General features: G+C 53.7%; 1 protein-coding gene across 3 annotated transcripts in view; it reads right to left on the bottom strand.

Annotated features, from left to right (window-relative positions):
• Ttyh3 (tweety family member 3) overlaps positions 1-15145 on the bottom strand; it is a 28103-nt gene extending 12958 nt beyond the window's left edge. For all 3 annotated transcript variants that reach the window (XM_040751265.1, XM_005079973.4, XM_013120468.3), the window contains exons 1-5: positions 14836-15145; positions 2008-2177; positions 1612-1723; positions 1270-1490; positions 856-951 (exon numbers count right to left, since the gene is read on the bottom strand). In XM_040751265.1, coding sequence (XP_040607199.1) covers positions 856-951; positions 1270-1490; positions 1612-1723; positions 2008-2177; positions 14836-14958 — 722 coding nt within the window. In that variant the 5' untranslated portion in view covers positions 14959-15145. The remainder of the gene's footprint in view (positions 1-855; positions 952-1269; positions 1491-1611; positions 1724-2007; positions 2178-14835) is intronic.
• Positions 15146-19410: the final 4265 nt, after the last annotated feature.

Genomic DNA, 19410 nt, shown 5'->3' on the forward strand with positions numbered 1-19410 from the left:
GCTTGGGTAAGACCTTGTGTCACCCTAGGTCTCATACATCCTGTTTACATGAGACCTTGATCATATCAAGCCCTGCAACTATGCTAATGCCACCCGTTCCTATGCAGGGCTGGCTCTTACCTCCCTCAGGCCTGCCTGCTCCTCCACACAGACCCCCCTGAGCTTACACACACACACATTAGCCTGCATGCATCTGTTCCACAGTCCCCTCTCTTGGAGCTCCTTGAGGACATCACACACACTGAGGACAGCCCTGACTCTGACTTTGCTTGCCAACGCAGCAGCATCACCTGGGCCTTAGCCTCTGCACGTTTGTCTTTGCATCCTTGGGAGGCATGCAGGTGCCCCTGGCAGGGGCTGGAGAGTTATGGAGGATCAACAGTGCCAGATCCAAATAGTAACTAAGAGGTGACTGCTCAGGTGGGTCAGTGACGTCACCTTGTAGCCACCCCATTGGCAAGCTGACATGTTTCTGTCTTTTAGAGGAGATGGGTTTGGCACCAATGGGTCAACTGTTCAAGCTGGCTGACAAGGTAAGCCGCCAAGCTGGGCTGGAACCTAGCCAGGTTGCCTAGTGTCCCCCACCACTTGGAGACCTGGCTGGTAGCTGTAAGTACCCTCTGTGCAGAGTCTCCTAGGGAGGAGCACAGCTAATGGCCATAAACCGGCAAGTGGCTTGTGACACTGGTCACAGCAGTATGGCATCTGAGAGAGGAAGGCTGCCCTTAGGAGATGCTCACGGCCAGAGCCAAGGGGTCTCGCTGACAGAGAGGATACAGGGCCACGCTATCCCACTCCATTAACCCATCCCTCTATGCGTGGGCCCACAGGGACCCACCTTCCCCTCTGACTCACCCAACCAAGATACCCTTGGAGCTGCGAATGAGGCCCACCAGCACCAGGAGGCAGATGATGACATCAAGCAACAGCAGGCCCAGGTACCCCAGCCACCTGTGGATACACACAGGAGCCAGGCATGGGTAAACAGCCTGGGACTTATGTCTTTTGGGGCAGGGTGTTGACATTTAGCCCAGGCTAGCCTGGTGCTCCTAGCCTTGTGTCTCAGCCTCCACAGTGTCCACAGTGTTGGGATTACAGCTGTATACCACCAAGCCTGACTTGATATCAGTTCTTGAAAAAGACAGTACCTCCTCCCACAGGGATTCCTGCTATGGCTGGCAACCTATAAGGCCTCAGTCACTCAGTACAAAGTGGTCCAGGAGGGTGATGCTCTACCCTAGGGGGAAAGGTCCATCCCTCCTGGCTCACCTGTACCAGTCATAGAGGTCCACCTGTTCAGCCAGCACCTCCAGTGATACACCAGGGTTCCTCCAAAAGGGGATGGCAGCGGTGTAGCCTAACAGTGTCCCCAGCAGGCTCTGCACCCGCTGCACAGCCCTCACTGGCTCCTGTCGCCCAGCCAGCTGCCGCTCCAGGCTCTGCAGGTTGGGCTCTGCTGTGCGATTCAGGGCTGCAGCCGTGTCCCACACCTGCCAGAGGAGCAATATGAACTGGTGTCAGGTGCAGACGTGTCACCTGCACTACCAGATCATCCCGCATGCACACAGAAGGTTCTAGAGCAGACAGGACGCTCCCCAGCCAGCCACTCACACGGTCCTGGACCCCTGCCACTGTGCGGTTGGCATGGCGGAGCGAGTAGGTGGCTCGATGAACACCATCGCTGGTCTCCCCGTTGCCGTAGAATCCCACTGCGATGCCCGCGCTGGGGGAGGCAGAACCATTGGATGCAGAGCTTGCAGGCAAGCCTTCCCACTGGCCTAGTCCTGGTTCCGAGGTCCCCCAGTCTCCTTGCCCCTACCCCATACACTCTTCAACCTGCCGACTTAACGGCCCCACCCCAGCATCCAGGCCCTGGACCTCACCTCTCTTCTGGTCCCGCCCCAAATTCCCCGTCCCAACCTCTAGTCTCCCTATCCACACCCCCAAGCCACACTGCCTCCAGCCCCTCCCTCCTGAACAGGCCAGGTCCCTCCCTCTCCCGCTCACCTGCAGACCAACGTAGCAATGATGACACACCAGGCGGTGCAGCAACAGTCCGCTTCCAGGTGTTCATCGGTCTTCCGCCGTCGGCAGCAGAGCCAGAAGGAATAGAAGAGCAGGAAAAGGAGGTCTAGGGCCAGGCAGGCCAGGGCAGCGGCCCCCAGGAGCAGCAGTGCCTGAGAGTGGGGCGGGTAGACAGAAGGGCGCTGGAGGGTGTGGGGCTAGGGCACAGTCCCATGTCAGCCCCTCCTCCTAAGGGCTCTGCATTTTTTAGTTTGCCTGGCTAGGTGCTTTCTCCAGTAAAGAAACTTCAGAAGTCATGTGTTAGGTGGTACATTTCTGTAATCCCAGAACTGGGGAGGCTGAAGCAGGAGAATTGCTGTGAGTTGACATCCAGCCTGAGCTGTACAGAGAGTTCAAAGCTATGGAATACATGACAGAACTCTATTTCAAAAAGCAGAAAGCCTGGGGCTATAGAGATGGCTCAGTGGCTAAGAGCACTGGCTGCTCTCCCAAGGAAGCAGGGCTCAGTACCCAGCACCCACGTGGCAGCTCCCAACTGTCTGAAACATAACCCAAAGGGCATCTGATGCTCTCTCCTGGCATCTGAGGGTATGAGGCATATATGTGGTGTACAGACATACATGAAGGCAAAACACCCAAGCATGTAGAATAAAAAGAAATCTTATTTTAAAAACAATAAGAAGCTGTGTCTGAGACATGGCTCAACAGATAAAGGCTACCAAGGCAGACACCTGAGTCCAATCCCAGGACCCTCCTGGTGGGAGGAGAGGACATCCCTGACTCCAGTAGTACTCTGACCTCCACATGTGCACTGTGGAATATGTTGTCCTCTCCCCCCATGTGTCAGAGAAGTGGAGAGAAAGGACAGGCCAGTAACCATGTGCTCTCTTAGTAGCCATGTGACAGGAAATGTGCTCTCAGCTCACTTCCTGTGCAGGGTACGGAAGCAGGGTGCTATTCAGCATCAGTTGCTGGTCAGCTGGGGCAGCAGAGAGATGCTAGGTAGTTACTTTTTCTGACCTTACACAGACTGTCCCCAGGCTCCCTGACTGAATGTCTCCTGACCCCATCCCAATCTCTCCCCATCCTCCCCTGTCAGGAGGGGATTGGTGATGATTCTGAGACAAGTGTGCCCTCCTTGGGGCCAATACCTGAGGAGCTATGGAGGCAGGACAACCTCAGGCTGCTCCATCAACGCCCTGGCACCCAGTGGGCCATTTCCCAGGAGATAGTTGCCAGGCAGCAAAAGGATGGCGCTCCTGGTCCTCCCAGGAAGCCAGCTGGCTCCCACACCTGGAGACAGGCGCCCGTGCTTTCCATCTGGCCATAAAGGTGCTGCCTGCACGTCCAGTTAACGAGGGCCAAGAACTAGATTTCTGTGATCCACAGCCATGATGCTACCGTGGAGGCTGATGGGCCACTGGAGACAGGCCTCTGCTTGTGGCATAGTGCAGGAAAACCCTCAGGGAAAGGCCAGAGCTCCAATATGATGTCACCGCCCATCCCCCACACCAGCTTCACCCTGTTCCTCTACCCTGTACCCAGGAGCTGCCCAGCAGTCTGGGTGCTGCAAGGCACCGGGTGTAGGCACCTTGCTCTTCTTGCAGCGTATGGTAAAGGCCCACCATCACTGCAGAAGGGGACAGATGCAGTGGGGATGCCAGAGCTGTCCTGTGAGCCCCAGCGCTTACATTAGAAAGGCCTGCAAAGCCCAGGGTGGCTGACCCAGGAGTACACAGGGAGGTGGGGTCGGGGCATGCCAGCTTGCATCAGGCAATGGAGACAGAACCTAGACCCCGCCTGTCGGTCTCAGGCCAGTCACAGGGTCCTCACATAGTGGCCATGAGTAAACATCAGCACAGTTAAGCTACAACACCCCCTAGCTTCCCTCTGGACCTGTTGTCATCTGCTCTCACCTACACATGGACCAAGGTGCCAACCCGCCATAGGTCCTCTCATAATGAGTTAGAGGCAAAGGGCTGCAGAAGCCATCACTCTCTCCCCAGAGGCCAAAGATACCTGCATTTCCATGATCAGGGTCACCCTAGGGCTCCCATGTCAACCAGTCCCATTTTGGCCCATATATCTAGAATGTATATCTTCTCACTGGAGAGGAGCTAAGGGAGGAATTCCAGAAAAATGGCAGGCACCACGCTCTGGCTCTGTAGCCACCTGCACACCCAGTGTTCATTAGCTGGTACTAGGACCACATCCTCCCATTTGCTAGAAGAGAAAATAGGTTTTATAAGGCAAGTTCCATCTATGACAGGATATGGGGTTGGCAATTCTGTTTACAAATGACACTACTGTGTTGGAGAGGGCTGATGCTTACAAAATGCCACAAGATGCCAGGGACATACAGGGACCCATCTGACAACAGCCTTTGCACAGGGAGGTGGTCTTGGCAGTAGGCTTACTGAAGGGAAGGACAAGGGCCATGAATAGATGAACCCTGGCCCTTGAGATTGCTGCCAAGCCTGAAGACCTGAGTTTGATTCTCAAGATTCACATGGTGGAAGGACAGAACTAACTCCTACAAGCTATCCTCTGACTTTCACACACACTCCATGGTATGCAGCATGGATGTATACAAACACACATGTACATACATAAAGGAAAAAGAAAAAAAGATGGACAGAGATGTTAGGAGAAGTGAAGATCAGCCAGCGTCAGTGTGTGAACCTGAGTCAGTGGAGTCCCCAGGGAAATACACAAACTGATGGGAATGAAGGTTTCGAGTTCCACCTTTGTGGGGAGCCCCTAGAAAAATCCACACGTCCTCAGAGGGGTGTGGGGAAGCCACAAGAACTGAGGGTTATAGCCAGGGAAAGCACACATCCTTGTCCACATCCAAACATTCAGGTCCATGTTCATACATCTGTTCATAGTTGCACCCACCCACAAGTACCAATAGGTGTCACCCTGTGGGCCCTAGGGCATCTGTGCTCTTACAGGTGTGTTTGCCTTTAATCCCAGCACTGGGGAGGCAGAGGCAGTCGGATCTCTGTGAGTTTGAGGCCAGCCTAGGTTACATAATGAGTTTCAGGTCAGTTGAGAAAGACACACACAGAGAGTCAGAGACAGAGAGAGAGAAAGATGAGAGAGAGCCTTAAGAAACTCTATGGCCAGCTGGGCATTGGTGGCGCATGCCTTTAATCCCAGTACTCGGGAGGCAGAGGCAGTCAGATCTCTAGTTCGAAGCCAGCCTGGTCTACGGGGTGGTTTCCAGGACAGGCTCTAAAACAATACAGAGAAACCCTGTCTCAAAAAAAAAAAAAAAACAAAACAACCAACAAAACAAAAAAACCCTATGGCCATCCAAAAACTGGTACCCTGGGGCTCAAAGAAAGGAAGTCACCCCCAAAACCCAAAAGCCAGTGAAGACCTATAGGTAGTGACAGTCACACCAGGTGCCTAGCATTCTCAACTCCTTACTCTCAGGGCAGCCAAGGGTCCACACCTGTCTGTCTGTGTACTCCCCAATTCCGAACACATTTCTACCTTCTGTGCCTTGGGGTCTGCTTGCATATCGTTAGTGGGTTGCTGGAAGGCATTGCCAAGCCCATGGATGGGGCAGGAATGATGCTAACATCTCTGCTGCAAGCTATGGGCAGACTGTCCTCCAATTGACCCAGGACCTGTGCTCAGAGAATGTGTCCAATTACAGCAGGGATAAACTAAGACCTCTTCCCCCAAATTCCAAGAGGCCAAGGGAACTTTCTGGCACCATTCATTCCTCCAGATGGGGCCAACTGTAATGAATGCTGAGGCCAGGGGCAGTCAATAGAAACTGTTCCAGCCCCAGGAATGGGAGGGATAACATCCTCCGGTTTATACCGAGGGAATGCATGCCAGCATAGACACCTTGAGGCTCTGTGGGACAGCTGATTGAGACAGCATGCCCTCTTCCCAGTGTCTGAGGCCAGATCCCCAGAGGACATGCTTCTGTGAGGGCACTAGTCCAATGAACTCAATGGCAGAGCAGCCACCACTGCCCACAGGCCATTGAGGACGATAATGGGAAATGCCATTCAGCATCTAGGTTCTGACCACATGGAATTTTCCGACTGTGGTAAGAGTGATCTAGAGACTCGGTTGGGTGAGGCAGGCACCCATCCCTGTCCTAAGCTACTGGCCACAGTGTGCACTGCAGGAGCCAGGCTCTCGGCAAAGATGGGCAGGGATAGCACCCTCTTTAGCTCCCAGTGGCCTCCTATTGTGACTCTCCCAGCACCCCAGGATGTAATACCTGTGAGCCACACTACATATGCACCCCTCACAATGCAAATGGCCAGGTGGGCATAGTTGAGCCTATGGGCCCACCAGTGTGGAGGCATCTAGACAGTTGTCTAAAGGGAGCATAGGGTCACAAGTAACATGTACTTTTCTGGATAGAGATGAGCTACCAGGGTCCTGACTGCCTGTCGGGAGTAGGGGGGAGTTACATCACATCTGCTTGCCCAGAAGTGGGATAAATCACCACAGAGTGAACCCAAGATAGTCTAAGGATGTAGGCCTAGAGTGTAGTCCTTCTGGGCCACCGAGAGGTAGACCCCAACTGCACAATTCAGTGGCCATGGGAATCAGGCAGTAGAAGTGGGTTGTGTAGACTGCCGTTGTGGGGTCATAGATCCTGGCTGGGCACCCTAGGAGAACCAGGCTCTGATCTAGAGCCCAAGAAGGGTTTGGGGAGCAGAAAGGAATCCAGAGCACAGGGTTGGAACATGGGCAGGATGGGTAGAGAAGGCAGGGAAGCAGGAGCCCCCCCCTCGCAGATAGCGTCTAACGGCAACTCTACATCTGCCAGAGGAAGAGACAAAGTATGGGGAGGAGGGCTGTCCAGAAGGCTGACTGGGTTAGGCTAAGACTCCACATGTGTCTTGGGCCAGAGTGAGGAAAGGGGAGGGCCCACCAGGCTAAGTCCATGCCTGGGGATCACGAGGGACACGCAACTAGCTAAGCATGCATATAGCTGGCTCAGCATATATGAGCCACAGACCTGGCTCCCTGAGGCTGAGGCTTGAGGGTCCCCAGATTGCTGAGTGGAGCCGATACGTCCGTGCGTCCAGTCATCTAGTGCTGGCCAGGAAGCCCACTCTCACCCCCACAGTGGGGATCTGGGGTCCTCCACCCACTGTCCTGGATGGGATGCCAGGGCGCTGAGTTGGCTGCAGGACCATGGGCGCCCCCACCCCCACCCAACACACTGGGCTGAGGAACCAGTGATGCCGGCCAGAAATTAAAAACAGATTTTCCACCAGGCCAGGCTTGGGTTTCACAAATTCCATGATAGTGAGTTCGTGGCAGGGCCTAGAGGGAGTGCAGCTGATGGTTGCTATGCAGGAGTCAGGGGAAGGGGAGGGCAGGGGCCCAACTTACAATCACTGTTCCCCAATCCCAAGGTCTTAATTCGAGGTACCCACAGCTGGGCAGTCATACACTAGTGTCCCTTAGGCCTCATTCTAGAGGTATCCAATCAGATATGCTGACAGGCCCCTCCCTTCTTCAACCTCATCTCAGGGAACCCTCTGGAAAGTGTCTCTGTGTCTCCATTTCCAGCAAGGCAAGTGGCTCCCAGCCCTGTGACACAGTTCCCATTAGAAATGTGGGTAGCTGCTGGGAACCCAGACTAACACCAGAACAACTAAGGGGCATCTGCACCCCAGTTTGACAGGACTATAGAAGAGACTTTAAGTCCAATATGACCTAAATGTCCAAATCCCTTGGTGACCACATGAGGTACTTCCCAGATCCCTGACCCCAAGGCCCTGGTTACACAGCGAGGTTCCTCTTTTAGGCCTAAGCAGAACTCCCTGTGGGTGAGGGGTGTATGCAGGCAGCAGAACCCACAACTGCTCCTAAGCTGGCTCCACAGGGAGAGGCTAGGAGCCCTAATCCATATGTCCAGCCCAAGGGCCTCTGCCTAGGGGACACCAAAATGTCCAGCTCTGAGACTACCAGGAGAAGGGGTTTCCCTAGGAAAATGTTGCAGGAATGAACAATATAAGCTTCTCGAGCTGTCTAGGGGTCAGAGCAACAGAGTGCACAGCTCCCCAGACCAGCATAACCAAGATGACCTTGCACAGATCCTGGTAGCAGAGTGCCACATCAGGTGAGGCAGGGGCCCTGGCGGAGAGGAGAGAGGGAGGGGAAAGGCCGGCACTGTCACTTGCAAGCAGAGTCTAGCAGGAAGCAGGCATCTTTGGAGAAAGCCCAGAATGGCCTTGGGGAACTCTGACCCCAACCTCTACTCAGGAGTCTTTGGGTTTGAATTCTGTGTTTATTTGGTGATGGGGTCATATGTAGCCCAGCTTGGCCTCAAACTCCCTATGTAGGGGAGGGCAGCCTTGAATTACTGATCCTCGGTTTCCATCTCCAAGGGCTGGGATTACAGGTAAGCACCACTACCCTGGCTTATGTGGTGCTGAACTTTGTACAGGCTGGGCAAACATGCTACCACCTGAGCTACAGTCTTAACACAATTTGTTGTTTTAATTTGATCATTATATTTAAACTGATTATGTGTGGAGGAGACATATATGCCACTATACACATGCAAGTCAGAAGGTAACGTGGTGAGGCTGGTTCTTTCCTTCCCCCTTGCATGAGGTCTGGGGATTGAACTCAGGTTTTCAGGCTTGTGCAACAAGTGCTTTACCCACTAAGCCATCTCACTGGTCCATTTGCTTAATTTGAGATAGGGTATGTAGCCATGCTAGCCTCAATCTTATGGTGTCCCTGCCTTAGCCTCCCAAGTGCTAGGGCTATAGGGCATAGGCATATACCAACACACCTTGATAGCAGAAACCTTTCTTCACCTCCTATGAGACAGGGTTTCTCTGTGCAGCCTTGGCTGTCTTGAACTCACTCTGTAGACCAGGATGGCCTCAAACTCACAGAGTTCTGTCTGCCTCCTGAGTGCTGGGATCAAAACTAGGTGCTATGAGCCACCTCCTCCCAACTAGCAGAAGCCTTTTTGTTTGTTTGTTTGTTTGTTTGTTCTTTTGAGATAGGGTTTCTCTGTATAACAGCTCTGGCTGTCCCAAACTCACTTTGTAGACCAAGCTGGCCTTGATCTCACAGAGATCGGCCTGACTCTGCCTCTCAAGTGCTAGGGTTAAAGGCATGCACCACCACTGCCCGGCTGCAGAAACCTTCTTACAACTTCTGCAGAGTCTAGGACTGTATGACCAGAGATCCATAGTCTCATGGTCCCTGGGCTGACTGTGGCACTCTAAAGCAGCAGCCATGGCATAGCTGAACACCAAGGCCCAATCAAGTTGCACAGCATTTTCCAGGTCCAGGCAGTGTGATCCTAGCATCCACCCCCAGTAGAGTGGATGTCATGGTCCAGAGTCAGTTTCACTGTCTCCTGGTCATACTGATTCACACTTGGTCCATGATTCTCCCCTGGGACTCAGTATTGGCCACAATGCACAAACATGCACAGTCAACTGGACCTGGTAGGGACTTGCCTGCCTCTCCCAGTACAGGGCTCCTGCTTCTTCTACCATCATCTCCCACCCAGGAGTTGCTTTAGAAGCCTCCACTCAGCTCTAGACTGGGAGTGGGAGAGGCAGGGTGGTAGTGGGACTTGGCCTTCTTCTCTCACTTGCAACTTCAGAATTCTGGCCAGCACTATGAAATGCTGGGGAAGCACCCAGCAGCACGTGAGTGGGCATGTCTGAAGTACACAGTATTTAACTTAGGTAGGTAACAAAGGCTGGAGGCATTAGCTCAGTTGGTAGAACACTTGCCTGGAATGCATGAAGCCCTGGGTTCTATCAACAGCACCACACAAACCAGGGGTATTAATACAGTGAAGACAAGGTCATCCTTAACATACTAGCTTCAAGGCTCAGTGGGAACAGCAAGTCTGAACAATGACTTGAGTTCAGATATCCAGAACCAATATAAAGCTGAATGTAGTAGTGTGCGTCTGAAATCCTGGCACTCCTGTGTATGGTGAGATGGGAGGCAGGGACAAGAGAATCCACAGAAGCTTGCCAGCCACTAGCTGGCCCTTGCAGTGGCAAACAAGAGACCCTACCTCAGCCGGGCGTTGCTGGCGCATGCCTTTAATCCCAGCACTCGGAAGGCAGAGGCAGGCGGATCTCTGTGAGTTCAAGGCCAACCTGGTCTACAAAGTGAGTTCCAGGACAGCCTCCAAAGCTACAGAGAAACCCTGTCTCGAAAAACCAAAAAAAAAAAAAAAAAAAAAAGAGAGAGACCCTACCTCAAACAAGGTACAAGGTAAGGGCTGACATTGAAGGCTGTCCTCTGACCTTCACATGCTCACCATGGCACATACCTGCCTACAATCACATACAGGAATGCACACACACACTGAACATGCACACATACGTATCCTAAACATACACATCATGTATGTATATATACAATTCAAAAACAAAGCAAACAATTTTTTAAAAAGTAAGACAAAGCTTGGGGTGTGGTTCAGTGGCAGACCACTTGCCTAGCGTGCAGGAGGCCTGGGGGGTGGAAAGAAAGGAAGGAAAGAACAAATGAACGAAAAGTGACACGGCAGTATGCAATACAACTCTGGTTTCAAGTGGCATCATCCCAAAAATGCAAGCACATGGACAGACTCCAGCTGGGTGGCTCCTTTGTCTTCGCATGGTCACCCCCATACACACCCGAGTGTCCCACAGACGTGCGCTGCCTGTGTAAGCTGGAAACAGGCGATAAGGCTGCTTTTTCAGACAGAGCTCATTTCCTGAGTTGTCGGGAGGATGACAATGAAGGCAGCCCTGCCCAGAGGACACAGCCAAGCTGCCAACCTGCCTGCCATGCCACTGACCTTGTACACTGAGGGACCCAGCTCTCATGAGCCCGTTGCAAGCTCTGTGAGCAGATTCCTGGTCCCGAGAGCTATTTAACGGGAGCTTAGATGGTGGCCTGTGACATAGGACAGCTAGTGCCCCCCAGGCAGCATATTTCCCTGTGCCATGCAAGCAGAAGATATACCCAGGCTTCTCTACCTCACACCTTTGCCTACTCCATTCCCATTACTTAAGTCTTTTCCTCAAACCAGTACACCTCCTAGGTCCCTCCTTTCCTTTCAGTTGGTGTTACTGTAGCTCCAACCCAGAGCCTCGCGCACGCACGCTAGGCAAGTGCTCTACCACTGAGGTGCATTCCCCACCCCGCCCCCCTTTAAAAAGACAAGATCAGCTAAATTGCTGGTTTTGAACTCATTCTGCAGGCCGGCTAGGCCTTGAACTTTCTTCCTGGCTAGTAGCTGAGGTGACAGGTCTGTATCACCATGGCTGGCTTCCCTTAGGTTTTATCAGCCATCTGAGCCTCAGGCTTGATGGGAAATGGTCCCACACGCTGGCTAAACAGCAGGCCAAGTGCTACCAACTACTTGAATGGCTAGAACACTGCAGACCCACTGTATACCAGGTGTGGGCTGGTGCGCGGTGACCCAGAGAGCAAGTTGGTGAGGCCCAAGCCTTGGCTGGCAGTTTCTATAGCAGGCTAGGTAATAACTGCTTCAGGAACCTCTCCCAGACTGCCAAGCCTTGCATGCGGCCCCTGCTCTTGATCCCATCACTAGCCATTAACAGTTCTTCATCAGTAAACAGCTCCTGGCTTGCCTTGAACTGGTGGAGACAGTGAACCAGACACAAAGACTGGAAGCAAAGAATGTGAATTTGACCCTGGTACCTGAGGAAGCAGGGTCATGCTGGGTCATGAGAGCTGACAGAGGACAAGTGAACAGCTATTTCCCCCCACACCAGAATGCGGTCAGCAGGCTGTACCCTGGTGTCAATACTCTACTCAAGAGAGGGGCCTGATGCCCAAGCTCAGGGACTGCAGGCAGCCAGGACAGGACCAAATGAAAATCAAGACCAGTCAGGAAGAGCTGGGTGCGGGCCATGTCAGGTCCCAAAGCCTCTGGGTCCCGTGCTGACAGCCCCAAGGACTTCAGGTCCTCCCTGCAAGGTGAATGTACCTACCTACACAGACGATTCTGAATTCCAAGTACCCCAATGAGGCAATGGGGCGGGGGTGCTGGGGTATGCTGGGGGTGGCCTAATCCTAGAAGAGCTCAGTCAGCAGTTCCTGGGGACAGCCAGTGAGAAAGAAACCAGTACTGAACTGGATGAGACTGGAGGAGCCCCTTCCGTCATGAAGATGCCATCAGCAGCACCCATAAAACTCAACCAGGCATCTGACTCCTGCCAGTCCTTTTGCTCAGCGCTATTGCTGGCATCTAAGAGGGGAACGCATCATGCTCCGAGACCTTCAGTCTTAACACACTACAGGATGTGAACTCGCACTATCACCTGTAAAAGCTGCATGCACCACTGAGGCTCTGGAGTCTGGGTAGCAGCAAGGTCCTTATAAGACACCCTTGGAACAGCCAGCCAACCAGCCCACCCTGCTGTGGGCTCCAGGAGCTACAGTAAAGGGTCTGTGGGGAGACTGCCCCCAATGCTCCCTGAATGAGGCTAAGCCATAGTCTGTACAATACAGACAGCTGCAGAGCCCCATGAGAAAGGAGGCGAGTACAGGCAGCTCCACACAGGGCTCGACTGGAGTCTAATTGTGGGTTCCACCAGGTTCCAGACAGTGGGCCATGAACGCAGAAGAGAGCAAAGGACAAGCCTGCTCTCCCCATGCTGGGCACAGAGAAAGAAGCCTCCTTCCCTAGTGGGGCACAGTTCAGGTATGGGCAGGGTGGATTGCTGAGAGGGTACTCCAGTCAAGATGGGGGAGAGGTCGCTAGACACAGTGGGACAGGACAGCCACCCTCAGATGCACGTATAGACAACCCCACCCACAGAGTTAGCAATAATACCTCACCAGGGAAGACGTGAAGGAGCCTGTGAGAAACCACTGCCCACCCACTCAGAAAGGGAGCTCCCGCCTTCCTCCCGACAGGCGACCCTGGCAAAACCATCACAATCAGCTCCAGTTCCAAGGGATGAAGCGCAGAGAGGCTGAGCCTGAAGAACCAGCTCAAAGAGGGCAGGGGCACTATGCACATCAACAGCCCACTTGAGGAGCGGAGGCGGCGGGGATGGAGCCAGGCTGGGTTCCACATCCTGAATTATTCAGTGGCTAATTCTGCTCCTGGGAGAGGAGGCAGGAGGGAGAGTGAGTCAGAGGCCTCCCACAGCGGAGCCCAGAGCACAGTAGCAAAAGCAGGCAGGACCAGGATCAGTTAGGGCCGCAGATCTCAGGGCCCACGGAGCAGAGCAGAGAGAGGGCCAGGGCCACTACCTTCAGATTCCTAAGGGCTGCAGGCACTGAGCACCCGCCCTCTCCCTGTCACAGCTGTGTGGGAAAACCAACAGCAAGTTCAAGTCTGCAGCAGGAGCAGGTAGCAGCCCACTGACCACAGGATGTGCTACCAGACTGCCCCAGGTGCCAGTGAACCATCAGAACTGACGAGCAGGCAAATTCTAGGTAGGCAACTTTCTAAGAATAGCTTCCAGGAAGGAGGGTGACAACATCATCACATAGAAGAGAAGCACATGTGTTCCCCACCTCCCACCCAAAATCCCCAGGTGGGCTCAGGTCTCCTCCCCTTGCTGCCTCTCAGGGCTCAGGGTTGGTGCAAGCCCTTGCTCCCTTTCTAATCTCAGGGATGCCAACAGCTGTTGGAGCTAGGGTCAGGCAGGCATAGAGTGGGAGCGGAGACAACCCTGTGCTCTCATCCCGAACTTCTCAACAGGAGGATGGTGGCTGCAGAGCGATGTGACACAGCTCTGGGAGCACTTGGTTCCCAGGCTGCTGACCAGGGGCAGCTCTGAGGTGCTCCAGTGACCGGGTGGCTGACCACTCTGCTTCTGGGAGCACTTGGTTCCCAGGCTGCTGACCAGGGGCAGCTCTGAGGTGCTCCAGTGACCGGGTGGCTGACCACTCTGCTTCTGGGAGCACTTGGTTCCCAGGCTGCTGACCAGGGGGCAGCTCTGAGGTGCTCCAGTGACTGGGTGGCTGACCACTCTGTTTCTGGGAGCACTTGGTTCCCAGGCTGCTGACCAGGGGGCAGCTCTGAGGTGCTCCAGTGACCGGGTGGATGACCACTCTGTTTCTGGAATCCGGAGCGGGAAGGAAAAGCCCACAGCCTGGTTCCCCTGCTCTGAACTCAAATGACAGTGTTTCAGTGGTGGGGGTGGTGCTGGGAGTTGGCAAGATGCCAGGCTTAGGGCTTTGCAGGGGGAGGGCTGCCAAGTGCCCCGTGGCCCCCAGCCCAGACTGAGGCCCACTTCACCCCACTTCAGCCAGGCCTCATTTCCCACCCTGGGTTGAAAGACTACTGGCACCCTGGTTTCCCACAACCACACGACACCCTGTGTACATCCCACAGCCTGACCATGAAGCAAGGGGTCATTAGCAGCCACAGAGGACTGGCCATGGTCCAGGCTACTCGCCCACCAACAGCCTGGCAGTGGGATTTCCTAGCTGGAGAAAGAGAACGAGGAATTCCTTCCTGCCTGAACCCAGGATTCCAGCCTCGGCTAGTGGGGGCTCTGCTGGGAGCAGCTGATCGCCCAAAGGATGGAGACGGGCCTGGCAGGAACCCATAGGATCAGAGGGGGGTCCATCAGGGGAGGGAGCCAGCTCCACCAATCCAGACAGGAGGCCCTGGTTACACGGAGAGACTGAATACCTTCTAGGGGTGCTCGACGTTAACCCCTAGAAAGGTATCAATGGACCAGAGGGGGCGCCTAAAAGGAAAGGGCCACGACCCCGCAAGGGGATGGGGAAGCTCCAGCCCCTCCTGAGATGCCATGACCCAGGGCCCCTGACCCCGCACTCGGCGGCGCGCGTCACCTGCTGGTAGTCCGCGTCCTCGGGCCGGAACTGGCTGCTGGTGGCCTCCCACCGCAGGTCGAAGTGCGGCAACCGGTGCAGGAGGCTCACCCACCAGGGCGCCGCGTAGCTGACCCCGGCCATGACGGGCGGCGCGGGCGCTGCGCCGGGCTTTTCTTGCTGCCCGGTGCGCGGGGCTCAGGGACCCACAGACCAGTGCTCAGCTGCCCGCATTGTGCCTGCTATCGTGGGCCCGGCCCGGCCCGGCCCGGCTCGGCCCGGCTCGGCTCCGCTCGGATCCGCTCGGCCACCCGCGCCCGCCGCCTCTTTGTTCGCCGCCGCTGCCGCCGCCCCCTCCGCGCCCCCGCCCGCTTGCCCTCAGGCCCCACCTCCACACCGCCATAGGCTCGCCGCCCACAGGCCCCACCTTAGCCGTCCTCCCGGTCCTCAGGTGCCGCCTCCACATCGCCATTGGCTGGCAGCCCACAGGCCCCGCCCATCAGGCGCAGCCCCTGCCCCCGGGCAGTCACTGGCGTATCTCCCACAGGCCCTGCCCTCAGCAAGCCTATTCTCCCGCCCCTGCATTGCTATTGGTCCTTTTACCTACTAGTCTCTCGGCTCAGGCAGCACCCTCAGCGTTTTCGGCCATTTCTTGCCTGTAGCCCCGGAGGCTAGAACCCAAATCTCACTTGTAGCTTGCTCTCCGTCTTATTCGTCTGCTTGCTGACTCGATCTTTTACACGTTTTCTCGCAGTGGCCTGTCTGTAGGATGGGCATGATCTGCATTCGGGAGCTGTGTGATCTTGGGCGAATAACTTATCCTCTCGGCGTCAGTGTACTAGTCTGAGAAAAGGCGTTGTGGAGATAATACGAGCGTAAAGTGCTCATAACAAAGCCTGGTGCATAAACCACATCGTGTGTAAGGCGATGTTGGGCAGATAGGTTGAACACCCACCGGCCTTTCCTGTGGGGAGGCCTGCTTTGTTTTTAGTTATTGAACCCAGGGCCTTATGGACACAAGGCAAGCGCTCTACCACTGGCCTATTTACCCCGTCCCCTGTTATACTTTCTTTTCTTTCTTTCTTTCTTTTTTTTTTTTTTTTTTTTTTGGTTTTTGTTTTTTCGAGACAGGGTTTCTCTATGTTGTTTTGGAGGCTGTCCTGGAACTCACTCTGTAGACCAGGCTGGCCTTGAACTCACAGAGATCCACCTGGCTCTGTCTCCTGAGTGCGCCACCACTTGCTTCTGCCTCCCAGCTAGTGGAATAACAGGGCTGAACCACCACACCCCAAAGGGCTGCATTATTTTAAAGACCCATGACAAGCTTCCCTGTGCCCATCTTGGAAACTAGGTTACTGGTTAGGACACAGCCTATAGAAAGGATATGGGGGTCGGGGCATAGAAGCTGCATGTCTGTGTCCCTCCCGTGTTCTTCTCTTCTCCCAGGCTTGGCCTGCATACCCTCGGGGCTCTGTTCCCTCACAACCCTGGGGCCTTATTGTAGCACCCCTTGTGTTCTTAGTAACTGGCCACACATCAGCTTCTCCTCCCCCGGTGGCTTTCCTGACAGACCTGTTCATCCAAACGCCTGAGGCGCCTGCTTTCTTTCAGTGTGACCCAAGGGCAGAGGGCCTTACAGAGCTGTGGGTTTCTGTGCTTTCAGTGGCTTGGGGGAAGCCACCCAGCTGGAAAACAGCCTGGAGCAATAGAAGTTAAGTTTTCCACCTCTAAAGGTCCCTAAAGCCTGTGTCTGGTTTAGGCTTCTTCCTCCAGGACAAAATCACAAAGAATAGCCCCTAAGCCTCCCAGGACTAAGACCAGTTGGCGTGCTGAGCCTGATGGATGCTGGAGTCAGTATTGCAGATGTACTGGATGGCTTTGTGTACTAACTTGACACAAGCTATAGAGTCATCAAAGGACGGAGCCTCAGCTGAGGAAACACCTCCTTGAGATCATTTAATGATCAATGGGAGAGGGCCCAGCCCGTGGTGGGCGGTGCCATCCGTGGGCTAGTGGACCTGGGTTCTATATAAAGGTAGGTTGAGCAAGCCCTGGATCCCCTCCGTGGCCTCTGCATCAGTTCCTGCTTCCGGAATCCTGTTCTGTTTGAGTTCCTGTCCTGATTTCCTGATGAACAGCAATGTTGAAGTGTAAGCCATATAAACCCTTTCCTCCCCAACTTGCTTTTTGATCATGATGTTTTTATCACAGAAATAGAAACCCCAACTAAGACAGCAGGTAAGATGCCCATCCCAGTGGACCAGGCTAGGCTGTTACCCTGACTCTCATGTACAGTGTGGACCAGTCCAGTTCTGCCCTCCTCCCCCACTGCCATCAGGGTTCTGTAGTTCCAAAGACGAACACAGTTTCTGGTCCCTGTTACAGCACCTTCCACAGACAGTCCTTTGCTTGGTCCCAACAATAGCGATGATGGAGGTGGTACTGACAGGTTTCACACATGTAGGCATGAGGTTTAGGGGTGTACTGTGTGAGGCCACCACGCCTGGTTTACAGAGTGAGTTCCAGGACCAGCTCCAAAGCTACAGAGAAACCCTGTTTTGAAAAACACAAAACAACAACCCTCCCCCAAACAAAACCTCATAATGATGGACTAATTGAGTTTCCCAAAAAACATGTGTAAAAGCCAGGTGTGGAGATACACACATAGGAAAAAGGTGAGGGTTTTTTTGTTAGTTTGTTGGATTTTTTGGGGGGGTAGGATTTCTCTGTCTCACTCTGTAAACCAGGCTGGACTTGACTCACAGAGATCCACCTGCCTCTGCCTCCTGAGTGCTGGGTTTAAAGGTGTGCACCACCACTGCCCAGCTGATCACAAGTTTGAAGTCAGGGCTACATTGCAGATTTGAAGTCATCCTGGGCTAAGTTGTAAGAACTTATCTAAAAAGTAGTGTGAGGTAGAGGGAAGGGGAGGCAGGAAATGTGCTAATTTTGGTTAATTAGTGCACTAGTCAGTGAAATCCTTTCCTGGGGGAGTCCTTGAAGGAAAAGTTACAAGAGCTGTTTGAAGTGGAGAAAGCATGGAAGGTGTCTCTGCAGGTAAAGGTGACTTGCCACCAAGCTTAATGACCTGAGTTCAATCCCTGGACTCCTTATGGTAATAGAGAAAAGGTTCTCTAATACACAGTGTGGACCAGGACAGCCAGCACCTCCCGTGGTGGAGCTGAGTCCCCATCCTAGTGTTGCTCAGGAGTTGCTGGAGAGAGGAACTACATGAAATTGGCAGCCCATCTCCTGGGAGAATGAGAGTTAAAGGAGAGAATGCCCAGTAGTGACTGTGGACACCGGGCAGGAAGGAAGGCCCTCCACCCTGCCCACTTTGGCTCGCACTGATGGGTCAGAGCTGTTGTGCTTCCTGCTCCTCCAGACAACTATGTCGGGAGGCTGGACTTTTGCCCTCTCTATAGGAAGAGAAACTGAGACCCAGGTCTCACCATTGTCCAGGAAACTCAGAGAATCACCTTAGTCAAGAACTACCATGGTTCAGCTTCTGACCACCAACTCTTCATTCCTTCCTCCCTCATTCCCCCTTCCTTTTCTCTCTCCTTTTCTTCCCTAGTTTGACTAAAGTAGGGTTTGTGAGTCAAATACAAGGATGAGGGGCTGGGAGATGGTTCAGTGGGTGAAGTGCTTGCTGTGTAAGCGTGAGGACCCGAGTTCGAAAGCATTAGCACTCATGGGAAAACCAGCTATAATGACATGTACCTCTAACCCCAGTGTTGAAGGTAGGAGGCAAAGATGGGCAGGGCAGATCTCGGGGACCTGCTAGCCAGCGATTTTAGCCAATTGGTGAGCTCCAGGTTTCCTGAGGAACACCCCCCCCCACCCCCCCCAACCCCCGCATTGCAAAAATAAGGCGGAAAATAGTAGAGGAAGATACATGATGTCCACTTCTGGCCTTCATGCCCATTTACATGGGTGAGTGTACTTGCACACAAATGTACACATGTACAAATGCCACACATGCAATTTTTTAAAGGCAGGAATAGGAAAGTCTTTGTGAGTCAGGTGGTGGTGGCACACACCTTTAATCCCAGCACTCCGGAGGCAGAGTCAAGCGGATCTCTGTGAGTTTGAGACCAGCCTGTTCTATAAGAGCTAGTTCCAGTACAGCCTCCAAAGCCACAGAGAAACCCTGTCTCAAAAAACAAACAAACAAAAAGTCCATGTGAGCAGCGCATGGTGACACATGCCTTTAATTCCAGCATTTAGGAGGCAGAGGCAGGTGGATCTCTTGGACTCAGAGATCCACCTGGTCTACATAGTATCTTCCAGGACAGAAAAACCCTGGTTTGGAAAAAAAGAAAAGTTGATGTGGACTAACACTGACTGCTGAGCTACTAGGAGCACCTGGTAGAAACATTTGAAACAAAGGACCTATGGATTGAGGTCGGGAGTCCTCCAGGGGCTATCTCCCTAGGAAGGGAGGTGATTGGGTTGAGGCTCCTAAAAGGCTGTCCCAAGACCTGCAGCCACTGGGAGAAAGCCAGGACCCAGTTTGCACTTCCAGCCTAGGCCCAGCCCCCAGATGCTGGGGCCTCAGCCAGAACAATGGAATTCCCTGCATTTGGATCCCAT

The sequence above is a fragment of the Mesocricetus auratus genome, unplaced genomic scaffold (genome assembly GCF_017639785.1).
Source record: "Mesocricetus auratus isolate SY011 unplaced genomic scaffold, BCM_Maur_2.0 Super-Scaffold_100008, whole genome shotgun sequence".
NCBI classification, from domain to species: Eukaryota; Metazoa; Chordata; class Mammalia; order Rodentia; family Cricetidae; genus Mesocricetus; species Mesocricetus auratus.